This window comes from Carettochelys insculpta, chromosome 6 (assembly GCF_033958435.1).
Source record: "Carettochelys insculpta isolate YL-2023 chromosome 6, ASM3395843v1, whole genome shotgun sequence".
Lineage (NCBI taxonomy): Eukaryota > Metazoa > Chordata > Testudines > Carettochelyidae > Carettochelys > Carettochelys insculpta.
The window spans coordinates 108,456,753-108,470,491 of record NC_134142.1 but is presented as its reverse complement, the minus strand read 5'-3'; the positions used below and the strand labels follow the sequence as shown (position 1 = coordinate 108,470,491).

The 13,739-nt window shown below is 47.7% G+C and overlaps 2 protein-coding genes across 8 annotated transcripts in view; one reads left to right on the top strand and one right to left on the bottom strand.

The window, feature by feature from the left end:
• Positions 1–6,641, top strand: part of SLC67A1 (solute carrier family 67 member 1) — a 144,991-nt gene extending 138,350 nt beyond the window's left edge. For all 7 annotated transcript variants that reach the window (XM_074997804.1, XM_074997807.1, XM_074997805.1 and 4 more), the window contains one exon: positions 6,350–6,641. In XM_074997804.1, coding sequence (XP_074853905.1) covers positions 6,350–6,537 — 188 coding nt within the window. In that variant the 3' untranslated portion in view covers positions 6,538–6,641. The remainder of the gene's footprint in view (positions 1–6,349) is intronic.
• Positions 6,642–8,739: 2,098 nt separating this feature from the next.
• PHLDA2 (pleckstrin homology like domain family A member 2) lies at positions 8,740–10,699 on the bottom strand. The gene is made up of 2 exons (XM_074997799.1): positions 10,237–10,699; positions 8,740–9,162 (listed from the first exon to the last, which is right to left on the bottom strand). Exon 1 carries the CDS (start codon positions 10,639–10,641, stop codon positions 10,243–10,245), a length of 399 nt encoding a protein of 132 aa, XP_074853900.1. The 5' UTR covers positions 10,642–10,699; the 3' UTR covers positions 8,740–9,162; positions 10,237–10,242.
• Positions 10,700–13,739: the final 3,040 nt, after the last annotated feature.

Genomic DNA, 13,739 nt, shown 5'->3' with positions numbered 1-13,739 from the left:
AAGGTTGTCACACTTCATAGCACCCTTGTCACACAGCTGCAGTGGGGTTGTTCAGCTTTTGTTTTACATTAGGACACATTTACGATAAACATGCCATTCCCGGAGAAATCTTTTTCAAGCAACTGCACGTAATTTATGTCGGAAGCCAGGATGAGCATGCACAGAATTAACAAAGGACTGGCTTGTACAGTACTGACAAATGCTCCATTTATGACTTTATGTTCCTAGTAGTCATTCAGGCTCTTGCTGCCTGTACTTCCACTTGCAAATACCCAGCCATGTGGCTAGATCCAACAGGGAGAGGTCAACATGGCTCTCCTGTCACACAGGTGCTGCTTTTCATGATAAAACTAGGTAGGGGATACTGTGATACATATGCTCAGAATGAAAACCTGTTAGCATAGCCTTGTAAGCAAAGGGCTTTGTTCAGGCAAAGAGTCACCATAGATATGACTCTTGAAAGGAGTCACGTTTTCTGTGTATTATAATAAACTGAGTGTCTGGCCAGAGAGTCCTGAAGAAGTTTCAGACTGACTTCATGACCTGAATAGTCATGCGTTCCTTCAGTGAAAGAGGGTTGCCAGGATACATATTGCACGAGCATCAGCTCAACATTCTGAATCTTCCTTTCCAATATGGTAGCAGGCAAGGGAGAAGCTGCTTCACTCAGCAGATTCTCAGATTTTGCCTGGCAAATTATTGTTGTAACTACAGTAGACAAAACAGAGACTCCTGGGTATCAGCCTCACTGTTCTAGGTGAAGACACAGCAAAAACGCTAAGGGTCTCCTACAGAGCCAGCTGTCGTAATCCATACGTCCCTCAGAGGAACTGCTAAAGCATTGCTTGCAGCTGGTTGTAATAATTGCACTTAAACTATTCTGTGGTGTTAAAACAGTTATTGGATTCCACCATGGGGCTGCAATTAAAGGGAGGACATGTATTGATTCCCTTTGGGGTGTGGCCAGAAAGGTATGCACAAATCTGTCCTGCCACACCAGTGTTATCACATTAACACATGGTTTGAACCAGGATGTGAATTTTCTGGGTCATTATAGGGGGTCTTTTGCATACTTGACTTAATCTAATTCTTGACTTTCCCCCCAGCCCAGCCCCTCTACTCTCTGATTTGCTCACCTTGATAATTATTTTTCTGATCTGTCAACCTTGATTACTATTTTTGGTTCTCTATGCCTTAAATATTGAGTCTGTTCTGGTATGGCTATAGTCTGAAGAAGTGGCTCTGTCCCACGAAAGCTCACCTGATAAATTGTTTTGTTAGTCTTTAAAGTGTTACTTGACTTCTTTTTTGTACCAATGTTATCGTGTGCCTTCTCTGGCCCCCACCATCTCTGTCTAAATTATTTTTACTGAAATTGGGAGGTCCATTTGGCTGGCATGGGGCATATTAAGCTGAGTTGGTCTGTATCTGCAGATGATGCTTCTGCTCTCTTAAGCCCTGTCTGCATAGCTATACCCCCTAAATATCTGTGGACTTGTCTTCTTTCAGAAGATCTATAGCTGGTCCCAATCCAGCTGACACCTTTTTGTCTGCAAAGCCCAGTTGAAATTTGACTCATAATTTGTAAAGTATGTCAAAGGTTATAAAGCACTTTAGGATTTTTGTGGATGAGAATGTCCCGTTGTCAGCTCGATGATTTAAAGTTGAAATCTACACCCCATACATTGTGAGCGCTTAGAGCCATTGAATCTTGGGTAGAATTTAATTTGTTTCCTAAAATGTATGTAGTGCACACCAAGGTAAGGACACACCTGTCCAGGACTCCATTCTGTGTAAATGCAAATCAGTAGTTTCAAGTCTTGAAGCAGTGTTTGGGGGAGAGCAGTGGAGTGAGGCCATAAATGGCATTTAAACAGAGCAAATCTGGAAATCATCCAGACTGCTCTCAAAAGGCTTTTTGTGTGGAAAAATGGAGCATGGTCCTCTTTGAAAGCGCCAAGAGTCTAACTTTGGTTGCAAGTGTGCAAGAGTTTAGTGGCCTATTTGTAGCCCTCATTTGCGTACATTATTAGGTCACACACACCCTTCCCCCCCAAATCAGCAAGATTGGCAGTCTCTGCTAAAAGACAGTAAAGGGGGTGGTACTGCTGACTGGCACTGCAAAGGTAGTATGGAGCCCAGAATTAGCATGTTGGAGAGTGTTGCAAGAAAAGATTGTATGCATTTGGAAAGTTGTGTGTGGGCCCAGGACTACAATGCCAGGGGATTGTAGCAGGCCATGAGCGAGGTGCACCAGCAGAGTTGTGTTCAGGCTCTCTTAGCAGATTAGCAGGGAGAGCTGCTGCTCTTAGGATTGCCGTTCTTTAGCGAAAGCATGTGGAGGTTGGGATAAAACTTGTACAGTCTGATATGGAACTCAAGTGCTGTGAGTTGTTTCTAAAATTGTTTCTCAAACTTTCCTTCAAGGCAGAGACAACAGTGAAATCACCAGGGCCAGATCTAGCAGGGCAGTTTCAGTGCATAAGCTGCTTCTTTGGAGCACTTGTCCAATTTTACTATGGCTGTCTCCCAGAGAAGTCTGTCACCCATTTGTGATCCTGGTGGGTGCTATACAGTGTCCATCCCTCCCCCCGACCATTCCAGATAAAACTAATGTCCCAACTGTACATATGTAAAATGTATTCTACAAATTACTCATTTCTAGATGCACTTTTAAATAAATCTTTGTCTTTTAAGAGTTCTTAAGCTTAATGTGATAATGTGACATTTTAAGCTTTTCACATCAAAAGCACAGGGAGTAGAGTTAGCCCTGAAGATTTTCAGTTCAAGAATGCTCCATTCAGAAGATTGTTTGATTCTCCAGTTCTGCTTGAGCAGGGGTCAGTAACCAAAATAGCAAGAAGAGCCATTTTTATTGAATTTGGTTAAAAACTCAATAATTCAAGACCCACAGTGCATGTGAATACAAGATGGTTCTTACTAAATTGGTCCTTAAATCCGGGGCCGGACTTTTCAGCACTATGGCATCCCCAGATTGGCAGCCAACTTCTGCTGCTGTACTGTGTGCTGTGTTGGACAATCCTGCTCTTGTGCTAATTAGGTGAGCCCTGTTTAATCTTTCCCAGCCCTTCCTGGCTCCCCTCCTGTTACTGAGCCTACTTATTCTCCTTTAATGACCAACCTTCCTCCTCCATTACTCAAACTAACCTATCAGTTTGCCAGTCCATAATGTGCCATCTTCTTGGCGGTTCCCTTATGGACTAAGGCCACACGGTGGTTGATGGTCAGACCTAGGACAACCCCCTAACACTAGCAGTGTAGCATGACGTACACCAAAAAAGAATGAGATTGTATCAGTCCAGTGCAGCACAGAGGAGCATTAGCTCAAGTAAAAGAGGGAGTGAGAGACCACTGTCCCCAAAACCCTTCACTGATAGTCAAGGCACCTGGCCAGAACTCTGACATTTACCAAAGAGTGACTGGGAAGACTGAGGGTAGGCAAATGGCTGAACCAGCAATCATAGGGAAGGTAGGTACCCGAGTGGAACAAGGAATGATGCGTGGCAGGGCAGGCAATAAAAGAAGGGAGAATAAGAGTGGCCCATTTGTGGCGAAGGGAGAGGAGGAAAGGGTGGAGAAGACACAAAAGTTTTGGGGGAAGAGGAGTACGTAGGAGGAGCCAGAATAAAAGGATGAGAAAAAGTTTGTGGATTTGAATTTGTGCAGCAGATAGCTGCTTCTGCATTGGATTGGAGCTGCTCAGAGCAATACAGCTGCTTTTTGCTCATGTACTAATCATCAAATACTGGTTGGGCAGTGAGAGCAGTACCTGTAAATACTTCTCACAGGGAGCCCACATACAAACTCCCCTGATTTTCTATATAGTCCCATGCTGCAAAATTCCAGTTTCAAACAGCCCAGATGTCAGAGTTGCTCTGTACCAGGGGCTCTGTCTGGTTCTTTAGGAAAGAGAAATTATCTTTTCAGCAAAATAAGTCTTGCAGAGGTGCAAGCATGGAGCCTGAGCCTGTTCAGAGGATGGATATCTAATAAAACATACACGCACAATCCACCCACACACTGTAAAGTGCCAGCTCAACTGCTGAGAGCCAGTTTGGCAGCTGTGTGTGGTAATTAGTTTAGTTCAAATGCCTCAAAGGGAAAAAGAATTGTAGAACCTGCCCAGAAAGCTTGGTGGCTGTGAGGTTGCTCAAGCTGGGAAGAGGTCAGTTTGGAGATCCACCCAGCTCAGTGATAGGGAGCAGTACCCAGGAAGTCTGACAGAAGGATTTTTCAGACACACACACATACTTCTCCCCCCTCCTGTTGGCTCCCTTCTCAAACTAGCGTTCAAAACAGAAGCACTACAAGCTCGGATCTCTGTTAGGCTGAGAACTGCTCAGCTTTCCTCTAAGTCACTCTCCCCTGAAGATTTTTGGACTCAATTCTGTTCGTTACCTGGTCCTCCACCCCATTATAACTGGTAGAATCAAGCAGTGTACTTGTGCTCACATTTTGAGTTAGCCAGGCAGGGACTCCATGTGCAATGCCATACCTGACAGCAGGATCTCTAGGAAAGGTCAAAATGGCATCCCCCAGCATTCCTGCTCATCTGAGCAAGCAGCAAAACAGTCATATGTGTACTTAAAATGGTGACCAGAATCTAAACTTTGCTCACAAGGCACCTTCTGAGACTTATCTGCCTTCCCCTCCTCTGCTGTCCTGCTCTAAGGGTTTCCATTTTGGTGGTATACTAGTTTTCCTACACGAATAGCAGAATAACGCAGCTGCACCATGCCACATGTGCTATTTCCCAACAGAATGTACAACATTCCCCATCCATGTGTGAGTGGCCCTACTTTGCCAAGTATTAAGTGTTTCCTCATGGCCAGTGTTTCCTGTTCTCTCTATGCTGCCAGTGTGGCACAAGAATCTGGTGGAGCTGGGTGCAATTTGTGCTTTTTTTCCTACACAAAAAGGGGCCAGAACTCAAGCTCCAAACTGCCCCCCCAGGCTTAAGCCCTGCCCCCTGCAGTTCCAAACTGCCCCCCCATAGCCTGTCCAGCTCATGTCCCCCGCAGCCACAAACCGCTCCCCCCCACACAGGTCCCCTGGCTTAACCCAGCTGTGTGGCCTCAACCCTCCACATGGCCCCAGCTCAAACCCGGCCCCTGCTGAATCCCCTACACAGCCCCAGCTCAACCCCTCATGCAGCCCCAGCTAACCCCGCCCCCTACTCCAGCTCAACTCCCCACACACCCACATGGCATCAGCTCAGCCTCCACTCCATGTGACACCCCCTGCTCAACCCCTACCCACTCCCCCAGCTCAACTCCCCACGCAGCTGTATGGCATCGGCTCAACTCTTCCCCCTCCCCCCCCACTCAATCTCCCCTGCACGGCCCTGGCTCAACCCCCTGCTCGGGTCCCAGCTCAATTCATCCCCCACACAGCCCCAACCCACCCTAGGCTTAACTCTCCCCAACCCAGAACTTACATTTCAAAAGGAGCTCTGTGTGCTCCTGCTGCTCCGCTAGCCTCCATGTTCATTTCTGGGAGGCAGGGCGGTTTCCCCTATGTACAGCCACAGGAGCAGCTCCCTGAGCTGCGCACTGAAAGAGCAGGAGTCAATATGATTGGTTGACCACTCTGGCTGGCCAGTAAACCAATTAAATCAAGTCCTGCTCTTTCAGCTGGAGGCAGGGAGCTGGAGCGGCAGCAGCAGTGCTTTTTAAAAGTGGCAGCACCTGGAAAAAAAAGGCAGCGGAATGTAGTTCCACTGGACAAAAAGCGTTGAGTGCAATGCATGTGTCTTTTCACACTGAAGCTGTCTTTATTTGTGAGGAGGCTTTTCTAAACCATCGGCTTTTAAACCTACTTGTTAGAGACCACCCTTTCAGGGCCAACTTGCCTTATTGCAAATCTTTAGCATCCTGTATCTTCAGCAGGAGGCCAAATGGTGATAGGTTGTTTTCACAAAATGGGTATGCACAGGTCGCTGCCTCCTCAAATGATTGTGTTAGAAAAGTCTGAGCTTCGAGGGTTTCCAAGGGACAGAATACTAAACCGTAAATTATTGCTTCCTTTATAATCTTTTTCTAGTTGCAAGCCTAACTAAGAGGCTTACTGCCAGAATCAGAACCTATCTCTCAGGACTGGGCCAAGAATTCTTCTTGGACGAGTGCAGAATGTGATTGTCCTTTAGGATGCTATTTCTGTTGTGTGAACACAGCAGTGGAGAGCTGATCTGGCTCATAATGAAGGTTAGACCCTGTGTCTCCAGAAGTGTGTATTTAAGCTCTGACTGTTCAGCAATCTGTTACTGAACCTTTGTATTCAGAATTATTCTGTAGTTTATATATGCCCTTTTTCTCTCCCTCTTCTCTAGGTGCCATGCTTGGAATATGTGCATCTGTTCCTCCCCTGACACGGACAGTGGGCCCAATGATAGGTGGAATGTTGTACAAGATGTTTGGAGTCCATGCCTTTGGGTACTTGCAACTGGCTGTCAATATGCCTCTGTTTTTGTATATTTTAAGGAATAAAATACCCCACATAGAGGAGAAAGGGCAGTAATCCAGAATATATGTAAATCTATTTTATCCACAAAAACTGAAATGTGCAATCAGGACTTCAGACTTCATTACCCCAGCTTGAAAATAAAAGTAGTCTTTAAACCAGCTCTTTTGAATTTCTTCTCTACATAGGGTAACTTTTTGCTACTGGAGCAGTTTACAAAGCTTCAAGGCTTGTCTCCCTGCAATCTTATCTACATGACTTCAGCTATGTACATAGGTACTTTTTACAGTAATGTCTTTTATGCAGTAAGGATGGTGGGGAAGCCCTCTTGTCAACACTGGCTGCCCTTTTTGTCCTAATGGACTACTGGCATCAACTGGAGAGTGCTCAGAGGTTGATTTATTGTGACTAAGCAGACACAATAAAGCAATGGCTAGCAGATTGCTGCAAGGTGGATCCCCAGCACAGTAGTGACAAGCCCTTAGTTTCTAATGATATGCCTCACACAGCTGATGTTTTGCAAGCATGCTAGGCTGTTCTTGACACAGAAGTAGGACCAGATCCTCAGCTAAGGAAAATCAGCACAGTTCCATTGAAATCAGTTAACTCAGTGAGGATGTAGCCCTCTCTTCAGTAGCAATGTGGAAGCACTGACTAGTGCAGGTTATTTTTACAGTGGACAATGAGGCCCCACCACCATTTGGCCTCTGATCAATACTACACTAATGGTAATAGAGGAGGTCCAGTGACTTCATTTCAGCCAGCCCTACTGCTAGGTGTGGGTCTAGAACATCTTACACCATGCAATGGAAGTAAAGGCATGCTGCCCAGATTTTTCCAGACAGTCTTAAATTTAGCTACCCAAACCCATGTTTAAATCATGCCTTAGTCCCACCTCAGGGAACACACAAAAGCTAAAACTTCTTTAGGAGTTTATTTCAGGCTGAAGTACATGTAACTGAAACTTGAGGGTTTAGGAAACTGAGAAAACTAAGTACTGTATACCTCAGTTTTTGTCACAAACCCCTCACTGCACTTTTCTTCCCACTAGCCATACATAGTCAGAACCAAGACTTGTCCTCAAGACAGCTGAAATCTAAGGCACCCCCTGAAAAGAAAAAGTGAAAGCCCGTGTTTATAGCTGTAGCATTTTCCTGCTGTTCTCAGATGAGTAAGCACTTCCCTTTTAAGCCACACCCTTCATTAGCTAGCTTTTGATCAGCCCTTTATTAAGCCTGCTACATGCTGTTTGCATTTTAACCTTTGTAGTTTCCATCAATGCTGTTTGGTTTCTCTCAAGTAGTCTGTGCAAGTCAGTAGGAGCTTTACATGATTTCAGACCTTTAGTAGGACTTTTCCTGTGTAGAATTTTCCTGAGTTCATTCAATTGCATTTTTAACCAAATGCATGCATGCATCCCTGTACTTCTCCTCTTGAGCTGTAGAGAGAGGATAGGGTGTATCCACTAATAATCTACATTTCTCCTTAATTCTGCAAGTGTAAAAATCTCTTAAGACCTAGTTTCCATAACCACAGTAGCAAGGAGGTCAGCTACTCTAACTCCTTGGCTCTGCAAGTGCTCCTCTAGTTAAGCTGAAAATCCCTTGAGACAAGCCTCTCCCAGTCACCATCCACTCTGCTGAATGGATCTAAACTGCAGCGATGCATGGAGACGTGAAATAACTGGGAATGGGGCTAGACCAGCCTTTCCAAATCCCTGAGATTGTTTAGGTTGGTCTTTATTTTATCCTGAACTGGCACTGCCATCCCTTTTCTTCTGGGATGAAGAAACAGCTAACTAGAGGAAGGGGGCATGAGAGGAAGCATGCAGGAGGCCACTGTGCTGTAACTGCAGGGGTTCTGGTAGGTTCCCTCAGGCACAACTGATCCTCACTACTTCACTCTTCAAGGATGCAGCAACGAAGGGTCCTGTGGCACCTTGCAGACTAACAGAAAAGTTTTGAGCATGAGCTTTCGTGAGCACAGACTCACTTCATCAGCTGCTGGTCTTCAGGGATGGGTGATCTGATCCAGTGTAGCAGTTCCTAGTTTAGGGACAACTGATTTTCTGCTTGAAGATCAATGGTATTCTTTGACTTCCTCCAGAAATCAACTTTGTCATCCAACCACATCAGGATTTTTATTCACTAAAATGTTAATTTTGAGATTTTTTTTATATTATATATATATCTCCCTTTTCCCAGATGGGACACACTTATTCTGCCGCCTGCACCAACAAACAGACTGCACCACAGTATATAGTAATAAAAAGTGAACATTTCAAGTCATTTATTTGGAATGGACACATTAATGCAAAAGCAATATTAAGACATAACTACTTAAAGACATTCATCAAAATAAATACAAATATAGATACCACAAATAATTTAAATTGGATTTGTTTTGCACCAACTGGCGCTGAATATTCTTTGCATCTCATAAATAGAAGAGTGGTTTGCAAAGCTGTGCCACTTAAACATGTGGAAGCTTCACCAGTGAAGTCCTTTTGAAGAGTCTTTGGTTTTTAAAATGCATCTCAGGTGAACAGACTCTTTACTCAGCAGCCTCTAGACTTGGAGGAAACCCAGCCGTTTCCAGCCACCCTCTTTGCTTTCCTTCATTGGTACCTTGTCCTATTTCAGTCTAAGACACTTGATCTGATTTATCATCCAGAAATACATTCTGAAAAAGAAAAAAAAGAGGGAAAAAAAAAAAAGTCAGCAATGCAGTATTTTTCTTAGGGGATAAGAACATATGGGAATTTGGCACTCGTTTAAAAAACGAAACAAAAAAAAAAGTCTGGTCTAGATACAGAGTTCCTTAAAGAAGTTTCCATTAAGCAGCTCCCTCATTTCTTCAGCTCAATGGTGTAACTATTAAATTGCTCTTGCTAGTTAGTCACCAGCACAGCATCACCGAGAGATCCGGGGTAAGCACCACACACACAAAAGCAGCGAGCGCTCCACTGCCGGAGCAGAGCACTAACTCCACAACACTCCAGCGTTCTCTGCTGGCGGAAGCGGGCCAAGGAACACACTTCAGCCTCCAGAGTGGCCCCTGAGCGCCTTTCCAGTCAAAGACTGCGGCGCGAAGAGTCCAGCCCACTGCTTGGGCTGGGCGCGGCAGGAGAGTGGGGGGCGAAGGCTGAAAAACAGGCAAGCCCTTTCAGGGCCGCCCAGGGCTTTGCATGGGACGAGACAATGCAGACCAAGGGCCCGGCCTCTCCACGCCTCCGCCCCAATTCAAGCGCTTCAAACACTCCTCTGGTCCTGCCGAGTGCTTCAAGCAACCCAGCGCCGAGAGCCTCCCCGGGAGAGCGAGCAGAGGCAGGGGGAACCCCGGCCTCCCATTGCTTCCCTTCGCCGCCCCGCAGCGCGGCGCTCTGCCACCCGCGCTCGAGGCCTGGCTGCCAGAGCGGCTCGAACAATCCCGCCTTTCCTCAGGGGCCGGCACCGCCCGCCAGGGGCCGCTATGGGGCCACGTCCGGGCGGACCCTGCAGCGCGGAGCCTCTGACACCGGGCACCCGCGTGCACGCGGGTGGGTTCGCAGCCGCCGCCGCGCGCCACGGGTACGCGTGGGGGCAGCCCGCGAGGAGCGGCTAGCGCTGTGCGGAGCCCGGCGGAGGGGCAGATCCCCCGGCCGAAGCCAGGGAAATGAAGGCGCTTTGAAGTAGCGTGTGGAGCGCAAACTCGGCGGGACTCGCTGTGCTCCCCGGCCCGGATCCCTCCCTCCGGGCCGGCGCCTCGGATCCCTACCTCCGCTCAGGGTGCCCGGGCCAGCCGCCGCTCCGGGCTGCCCGCCGCCTGCTCCAGCTCCTGGCGGCTCTTGAAGTCCTGGATGGCGCGCTTGTTCTGGAAGTCGATGAGCGCCATGGTGATGGAGGCGTTCCAGCAGCTCTGGTCCGGGCAGCGGAAGTCGATCTCCTTGTGGTCCGTGGTGACGATGGTGAAGTAGATGTACTTGCCCGTGCGCTCCACGCAGTCCACCTTGAGGATGGAGTGGAAGCCCAGCTCCTTGCCCTTGGCGCGCCTGTGCCCGTCCGGGAAGAGGCTCAGGCTGTCCTTGGTCAGCACCACCAGCTTCTTCTTCCAGAACTGGAAGAGGCTGTCGCTGCGCTTCTCCAGCTCGCCCTCCCGGATCACCTCGGCCGGCATCTTCATCCCCTGCCGCAGCTCCACCGCCTCCTCCCGCTGGCGGCTCCCTGGGCGTGGGGAGCCGCGATGGGGAGCATTTATTGCAGTGAGTCAGCGCCTCCCTCTTCCGGTGCCACTCCCTGGCCGCCCTCGGCGCCGAGCCCTGCCCCAGCCGCCGGCATCTCCGCCCCCTCCGGCCCCAGGCTCCGCCTGCCGCTCCCTGGCGGCTCAGCTTGCGGCCGCCTGCGGCGTCACCTCCTCCCACGTTAGCCTGTGGGGCCGCTGTGCTCCCCTCCCCTTTCCCCTTCCCTGTCCGGTCTCCCTCTCTGCAGCTCCCCTCCGCCCCCTTTCCCCGTCCCTGGTCCCCCCCGTTCCCTCCCCCTTCGCAGCCCTGCAGGCTTGCCCTGGAGTCTCCGGGAGTTAAAGCTGGTGTGTGAGGAAACCTCCGGGAATCCCTCCGACCAAAACTGGCCACCTTTCCCCGGGCCTCGTCTCGCTCCTGGGCGGCTGACCTCCTCCCCCGCCCCTCCCTCCTTTCTCTCCCCCTTGTGCCCCGGGCCTGCCCATCTCAAGCGTGAATCGGCTCAGGAATGCAGCTGGTGCCCAGCCCATAGTGTGACTCAGCCCGGAGCGGCCTTTGCAACGTTCTCCACGCTGGGCTGAGACTTCAAGCCGGATGCTGGGGGATGGGAGGCCCCTTAACCCTGCAAAGTCACCAGACCTGCTGTGTGCCCCGTGGGAACCCTCTGGGCTGACGTTACTGAGTCTGCCCTCCATCTGGGACCTTCCATGCTCCCAGGCTAGGAGAGTGAAGGAGACAGCCCTAGGCTACTACTGCCTTTCCTGGCCATGTATTGTACCCCCATTTATCCAGGGGAGCCCTCCACCTAACCTACCTAACCTATTCATTTCCCTGCATTTCTCAAGTGTTCCTCACCACGCTAGGTAGGGTTTCCTTATTAAGCTACGTTAAAGAATGCACCCCCCTTTTTTCACATTGGAAACTCATCTCCCTTTACTGCACTTTGGTCACCCAATGCCCAGAGCCTTTAACTCATCATACTGGAAAAGACTGCTGCAGTCTGCATGAACCCCTCCCACTCTGCCCAAACACATTGAATTGCAGGATAAGGGCTATAGACCAGCTTTTGTGCAAAAAGCTCCCTTTGCACTTGGTAGTTTAAACTATTAAAAGCTAAAGAAATTGTTTTAGTGAAGAAGGTTGGTTAAGATTAAGTATTCAGACAATAGCTGGATGGGTGCATCAGAAATGCAAAGTGGAGGGGGGTCCAACATGTTTTTCATTTTGTTTGTTTTTTGGTCTAAATCATTTAAATTGTCTTTCTTATTGAAATTTCCATACTTTGGAAATCTTCCATCCTCTGGCAGGCAGAAGCTCATAAAACACCTTGAGCATGAACAGCTGTGTAGTTGCCAAAGTATTAATTATTATCATTACTTATTTTATTAAGGTATTCTCAGAGGCCTGGTTAAAAGGGTTATAATCAAGGCTAATATCTAGGAATCACAGGGAGGTGGGAGGGAAGGGAGCGGCATTCTCCCACACTCCATTCACAAAATATGTTGCACTCCTGTGAATGAGCTTCTTACTGTAGATTATGCAGAGGTTCAAAATATGATTGTACTGCTGCTTGGTTGTACCACGCTCGTCAAGCTGATCTATGCCTCTGTGGGACTGGTATGTGCCCTAGGAGCTCTGCTAGGCTCTTTGAACTTGGATCCATCTCTTTTGGGGAACTAAGATAAGGGATGGTATGGCACCAAAATGAGAAGTCACTAACAGTAAATTATCGGAGGGGTAGCCATGTTAATCTGGATCTGTAACAGCAACGAAGGGTCCTGTGGCACCTTATAGACTAACAGAAAAGTTTTGAGCATGAGCTTTCGTGAGCAGAGTCTGTGCTCACAAAAGCTCATGCTCAAAACTTTTCTGTTAGTCTATAAGGTGCCACAGGACCCTTCGTTGCTGTAACAGTAAATTGTTAGTGCAAGTTTGTGACCTTCACTGTTCTTTCGTAGGTCTGATCTCAGTATAGATTTAATACCAATACAACTATGTTGGTTAGAGTCTGATTTTTTTAAAAGTCAATAGAGTTATACAACTATCACCTCTCATGTTGACATAGTTATATTGGGATAAAGGTGCCTTACATGGTACAGCGTGTTTTTCTGCCCATGTGACTACAGATACAGTGACAGTAGTGTAAAGCAGTGCTGTATTGATATAATTATGGCTGTGCTGAGAGGAGGGTGCGTTGTACCACTTAAAGTAAGCTGCAACTTTCTGGGTCAGGATGTGGAAAAATATTTCCCTGCAGCCCCTCAGCATAGCAAGTTACGGTGCTGTAAAGTGCCAGGGTCAGCCCTGGAAGATACACTCCCAATGCAGTTAGCTACTCCTCTGATGGAGGTGGTTTACCTTGCTGTGACCATACTGCTGTGTTAAAGCACTGCAGTGGCAGCACATTCCATTTTTAAGTACTGACAAAGCCCAAGTATTATGCATCTTTTGTGTGTGTCAATTAAACACTTGCATGAAGAATGAAATATTAACTATGTGGAGAGTGAACTGCCATCACTGGGGATGTGAGTTAATACTTCACTGAAGCTATGTCTACACTTGCCCCCTTCTTCAGGAATTATTTCAAGCAGGCCCTGGTCTGTGATATATAGGAGGCCAGACTAGATAATCACATGGGTGCTTTCTGACTTTATAGTATAGGAATCTCAGGCTGTGTCTACACTTGCCCCTGGTAATCAGAGTGATGGGAGATTACTAATGAAGTGCTGCAATGAATATGCAGCACTTTGCTAGGCAAATTCTCCCCCGCAGCATCTTTGAAGTGTCAAACTTTGAAGTGCTGGCATGCTGTGTAGCAGTGGGCATGTTGAAGTGCCTGCAGCTACATGGATGCTAGTATTTCCAAGTGCCTTTACTCCCCAAAATGTTGAGGAATAAAGGCACTTTGGAGTAGCGCAGGCACATCAAAGTGCCCATGGCTACGTGACATGCCAGCACTTTGAAGTTTGACTCTTCGAAGTTGCCGTGGGGGAGAATTTGTCTAATGAAATTCTGCATATTCATTGCAGCACTTCATTAGTAA

Coding starts and splice junctions, on each gene's coding strand:
- PHLDA2 (XM_074997799.1), bottom strand. CDS start 10,641: ATGAAGATGCCGGCCGAGGTGATCCGGGAGGGCGAGCTGGAGAAGCGC.